Source organism: Cuculus canorus, chromosome 5 (assembly GCF_017976375.1).
Source record: "Cuculus canorus isolate bCucCan1 chromosome 5, bCucCan1.pri, whole genome shotgun sequence".
Classification (NCBI taxonomy): Eukaryota; Metazoa; Chordata; class Aves; order Cuculiformes; family Cuculidae; genus Cuculus; species Cuculus canorus.
In genome coordinates this window covers 16,426,518-16,431,445 of record NC_071405.1, presented here as the reverse complement: position 1 = coordinate 16,431,445, position 4,928 = coordinate 16,426,518, and the positions used below count along the sequence as shown (strand labels likewise).

Here is a 4,928-nt window from a genome sequence, read left to right as displayed (position 1 = left end):
TATCCTGAGGGAATGGAGCTGAGTGGGGCACAAAGGGTTTCTTGGGGCCAACATCCGATTTCAGCTGCTCCCAGTGGAGACTTTTCCAAGGGCTTGACCTGAGCAAAGTTCCTGGTCCTGGGAAGCGTTCACGAGGTGCTGAGCTTGGTGTTGTCCTTGTGAAGAGGCTCCCGGAGGTCAGCTCTACACAGGGAGGTGTGAAGAGCCACGTCCATGGCCCCTAAGAGCTTCCTAGGGCTTTATCTAAGTGGTGTCCAGCAAGGAGAGGTGGTGATGAGCAGCAAAAAGCACCCACAGCCCCAAGATGGGACCCAGCTCTGGGTCCTCCAGACCCAAACACGGGCATTGGATGCTGGCAGGGGCAGAGACGTGCTCCTGTCCTGCTCCGATGTGAGTCCTCTAACCTCCTCCATCCCACCTAACCACCAACAGCCACAGCCACCTCATGGCATGGGTATGGAAAACAGTGGCCCTGTGCACATCAGGAGGAAATTCTTCACCATGAGGCTGGGGAGGCCCTGCCCAGGTTGCGCAGAGCAGCAGTGGCTGCCCCATCCCTGGAGGTGTTGAAGGCCAGGTTGGATGGAGCTTGGAGCCCCTGATCCTGTGAGAGTTGTCCCTGCCCATGGCAGGGGGTGGAATTGGATGAGCTTTGAGGTCTTTTCCAGCCTGAGCCATTCCATGATTCTCTGCCCCAGAGCGACCCAGCCAGCCCTTCCCAGAGAGGCACAACACAGAGATGCTTCTCCACGGCTTTATTGTGCTCGGTGGCTGTGGCAGGAGGGGAAGGCAGTGCTGGTCAAGGGCCAGCCACCAAGCTGGGGACGCAGTGGCAGTGGGATGCGCTGCCTGTCCCCGGAATGGCGGAGCGCTTAGGACAGCGGGGACAGTCCCACCATGTTGTTGCCCCTGTTGAAGATCACATAGTACTCGCGGATGAAGACGTCTCCGAGGATCCAGAGCTCGCCAGACTCGGTGGGGATGTCCAAGCCTTCGAAGGCGAGGCTGCAGTATCCATCGCTCTGCAATCAAACACATGGAGGTTACCAGGTCCTGAACCACTTCCAATCCCAATTACAACTCCAATCCCCATCCCACTTCCAATCCCATTCCTGGCAGGATGCTCACCTCTATCACGTAGGCACTGGGTGGCACTGGGAACCTGTTGCCATTGAGGTTGAAGTAGATGGTGGGCAATGTGCTGATGGCATCACAGCTGATCTGCAGGGGACACATGGAAGGTGGCGGTCAGTGGCTACCGCAGGAGGGAGCCCACAGCCTGGGGAGCGATGGGGAACCCCACAGACCATCCGCTGCTCCCCTGGGGCCTCACCTGGCCGTTGGAGCTGGCACCAAGGCTGGCAACGATGTTGTTCAGGGCAGTGTTGGGCACAGCCAGGAGCGAGGTGCCGGTGTCCACGATGGCCTGGCAACCGGAAGCGCAGCCAATGACCTGGCCGCTGGCGGTGACGCTGAGGGAGAAGGATGTGGGTGAGCTTCTTGGGTGTGGGATAAGCGGTCGCACCCCAACAACCACCTACCAGGGGGCAAGAGGAGCCACCAAGCCTGTGGGCTGCTCAGGGACTACCTGTCCATGTTGACCTGCCAGTAGGATTCAGCAGAGAGGGGGATCCAGGTGATGCCATTGGTGGTGTAGTCGGAATCGATGCCACCAAAGAGGACGAAGCTGCCGCTCTGGTCGTTGCTGCAAGGAGACGTCCATTAAGTTGAGGCCCCATCCCACCACCCCATGGGGTGCTTGCTGCCATCCTCCGATGCTGGCAGTGGTGAAAGATGTCCCTCAGGATCCATGGGACATTACACCACAAGGGAACAGTGCCGGAGCCAACCCCCGTGCGATGCAAACAGGAGGAAATCCTCAGCAAGGACTGGGTGGCTCTGGGCAGGGCTTACTTGCTCAGGTAGACGGAGAAGAGGTCCTCAGCCACAAGACCTTCTGACATCATGTTGTCAAAGACGGGAGTGGCTCCAGAGGAGGAGATGCTTGGGTAAGCCAGACCCAGGATGCCATCGAAGGGGCTGTAGTAGAAGAAATCACCTGGCTCAGTCTCAGCCAGACCAAAGATCTGGTTGACAACGTTGATGCCTGCAACCTGGTTGAGGAGATGGAGAAAGAAGGTTGGTTTGGGCAGGTGGTGGCCTGGTGGCCTTATTCCCGTGGGATGGGGAGGTTGGTGTGCCCCATCTTACGCCGACGGTGTCATAGCCCAGGATGCCGGTCATGCTGCCAGTGCCATAGGTGATCTCAATGGTCTCATTGGTGCCAACATAGGTGGAGGAAGCCGATGGGTTGAAGCGGTTGTGGTTGCCTGTAGGAGATGGTCACAGTCTGTCCTGTCCTCAAGGACCAAGGATGACCCTCCAGTACCTCCCCCATTTTCTGATGTCCCTCAAGAGAGACAGGACAGAGTCATCCTCATCTCTAAGACTCCCACAGGGACTCCTGGAGCCAGTTTGGATGAGCCCAGGGCTTCCCCTGCCTTCCCCCATTGGCACATGGCTACCGGACACCTACTGCAAGCCTGGCTGGAGCAGTACACGGAGGGCACCCACAGGTTGGAAGAGCCGGTGTCGAAGATGACGGTAAATTCCTGGGCTGGGGTACCGATGGAGATGGTGCCAAAGTACTCATTCTGTCAGAGTGGGATGGGTAAGGGGTTAGCAGGACAGGTAAGGGGTTAGCAGGATGGGTAAGGGGTTAGCGGGATGGGTAAGGGTCTAGTGAGATGGGTAACAGTTTAGAAGAGGAAGAGACTATGCTGACAAGTAAGGAGCTCTTGGGTCAGGTAAGGGGCTAGCAGGAGAGATAAAGGGCTAGAAGGAGGGATAAGGGGCTAGCAGGATGGGTAAGGGGCTAGCATCATGGTTAAGGTGCTAGTGGGTCAGGTGAGGGGCTAATGTGATGGATAAAGGGCAAGTGGGATGGATAACGGTTTAGCAGGATGGGTAATGGTCTAGTGGGTCAGGTAAGGGGGCTAACAGGATGGGTAATGGGTTAGAGGAGTGGGTATGGGGCTAGTAATATGGGTAAGGGTCTAGTGGGATGAGTAAGAGGCTAATGTGGCGGATAAAGGGCTAGCAGAATGGATAACGAGTTACAGGAATGAATGAGGGGGTAGTGGGCCAGGTAAGGGGTTAGTGGGCTAGCAAGGAGCTAGTGAGTCAAGTAAGGGGCTACAGGGATGGGTAAGAGGCTAGCAGGTCAGCTTGGGGTCTAGGAGGATGTGTGAGTGGCTAGTGGGTTAGGTGAGGGGTAAGGGGAACGAGTAAGGGGCTAGCAGGTCAGGAAAGGGGCTAGCCAGATAGCAAAGGGGCTAGTGGGCTAGGAAAGCAGCTAGCAGGACAGCTTAGTGGCCCCATGGCTGCCCCACAGGTGTCAGCCACTTGCCCGCCCTGCTCACATTCAGGTAGTTCTGCAGGGGCTCGGTGGAGGTGCCAGCGGCCAGGAACTTGTCGGCCAGGTTGTAGGGGTGCTCCTTCAGGTAGCGGTCCAGCAAGCCCTTCTCCTGCAAGACCTGCCGCATGGACTTCCCTCTCCGCAGAGAGATCCTGGCATGCAGGGGATACGGGAACTCACCCATCAGTGAGATCTGCGCAGGGACCTCCACCCTCCACCTCGTCCCACAGCCCCATCCTCTCCGTCGCCACCAAGAGGTTCAGGTGATGAGTGAAAGCAGACAAGGGGGGCTGGGAGTGTTCATTAGAGCTCGGCGTTATTCGCCTTGAAGACCTTGGAAGTTGATAATGAAGGAGCCAGCTAGCAGCAGTTTACTGATAAGTGGGCATTGGAATGCAGAAAGCTGCTGCATTTGGTTCAGGAGTATGAAAACAGCCAGAGGAGACTGAGTCTGCGGAAAGTTCAAAAAGAAATATATTCATTCCGAGGAAGACTTCCTACTTCATCCGTAAGACCCCGGCCCACGACCATCAGGAGGCACTACGCAGATGCAAGACTGGAGCAAACTTTCCAGAACTATTTATAATACGAAGCAGGGAAAGGGTATGAATATGTAGTAGGCGCTTATACCTATGCATGTCTTTACACTATAAGAAGATGCTTGTTAAGCTATATGGTGTGCAAGCTAGGAGAAGAACCTGCCTTGCCCCTCAGCGCTGGAAATAAACATACCTGCTTTATAACTCTTTTTGGGTTATAGGGTTTGATCCTGCAAAACACAGGTTGTCCCTATATCCTTGCTGGGAGCCCTCAGGATTGTGGTGGTCACCCCAAGAGCCCAGAACTTACCTATGGCCATGGCACTGGGCCAGGGCTACCAAGCTGAGAAGCAGGAGCAGCTTCATGGTGGCTTCGAGTTGAGCACTCGAGGTGCAGTGGCACACTGAGTGTGCCACCCGCTCCAGCCGAGCTCCTTATATCCCAACCGTGGTTGTTTGGCTGGCGGCACCGATAAGAAAAGCAAACGACCCAGGGGCAGTTATCACAATGTCCTTAAGGGATACCGGCAGGAGAACGTCAAACTGAGAGCTCTCCATCTTCACTGAGGTCAACAACCACAGCCGGGACAGAGGGATGCATTCTCCAGTTGGTCTGTATCCTGAGGGGGAGGCATTGGAAGCTAGAAAGAGGACATGGGGCTTGTTGAGGCCATTTCTGGGCATGTCCCCTCCCTCGTTGACTACTCATGCGTCACACAAGCCAACAACACCACCGTGGCCAAGGAACCACAGCCAAATCCTGCACCAGTAGATATGGGCACTGATTTTCCAGTTGGAAACCTTACGATCTGTGGTATGGAGGGTCCTGGCGCTGCTCTGGACCATCCTATGAAGAGCAGAATCGCTGCCTGCAAGGGTTTCTTGGGCTCGAGCCAGCGTGGAGGTGTGCATCTGGCATGGGAACATTGGTCCTTTGGGGTCCCTTGGTCCCCTGGTCTGCCCAGGGAGGT

At 56.0% G+C, this 4,928-nt stretch overlaps 1 protein-coding gene across 2 annotated transcripts; it reads right to left on the bottom strand.

Annotated features, from left to right (window-relative positions):
* Positions 1-747: 747 nt before the first annotated feature.
* Positions 748-4,390, bottom strand: LOC104063377 (pepsin A-like). 2 transcript variants are annotated; one of them, XM_054067914.1, is made up of 9 exons: positions 4,268-4,390; positions 3,423-3,570; positions 2,537-2,654; positions 2,212-2,330; positions 1,915-2,114; positions 1,589-1,705; positions 1,334-1,472; positions 1,129-1,221; positions 748-1,022 (listed from the first exon to the last, which is right to left on the bottom strand). In XM_054067914.1, the coding sequence occupies exons 1-9, from the start codon at positions 4,321-4,323 to the stop codon at positions 873-875; spliced, it is 1,140 nt and encodes a 379-aa protein (XP_053923889.1). In that variant the 5' UTR covers positions 4,324-4,390; the 3' UTR covers positions 748-872. The 2 variants fall into 2 exon arrangements, with proteins under 2 accessions (XP_053923889.1, XP_053923890.1); XM_054067915.1 differs by having other exon boundaries at positions 3,423-3,869; positions 4,268-4,388.
* Positions 4,391-4,928: the final 538 nt, after the last annotated feature.

Coding starts and splice junctions, on each gene's coding strand:
- LOC104063377 (XM_054067914.1), bottom strand. CDS start 4,323: ATGAAGCTGCTCCTGCTTCTCAGCTTGGTAGCCCTGGCCCAGTGCCAT. Junction 2,655..3,422: donor CCCTGCAGAACTACCTGAAT/GTGAGCAGGGCG, acceptor CCACTCTGACAG/AATGAGTACTTTGGCACCAT. Junction 1,023..1,128: donor CCAGTGCCTACGTGATAGAG/GTGAGCATCCTG, acceptor GTTTGATTGCAG/AGCGATGGATACTGCAGCCT.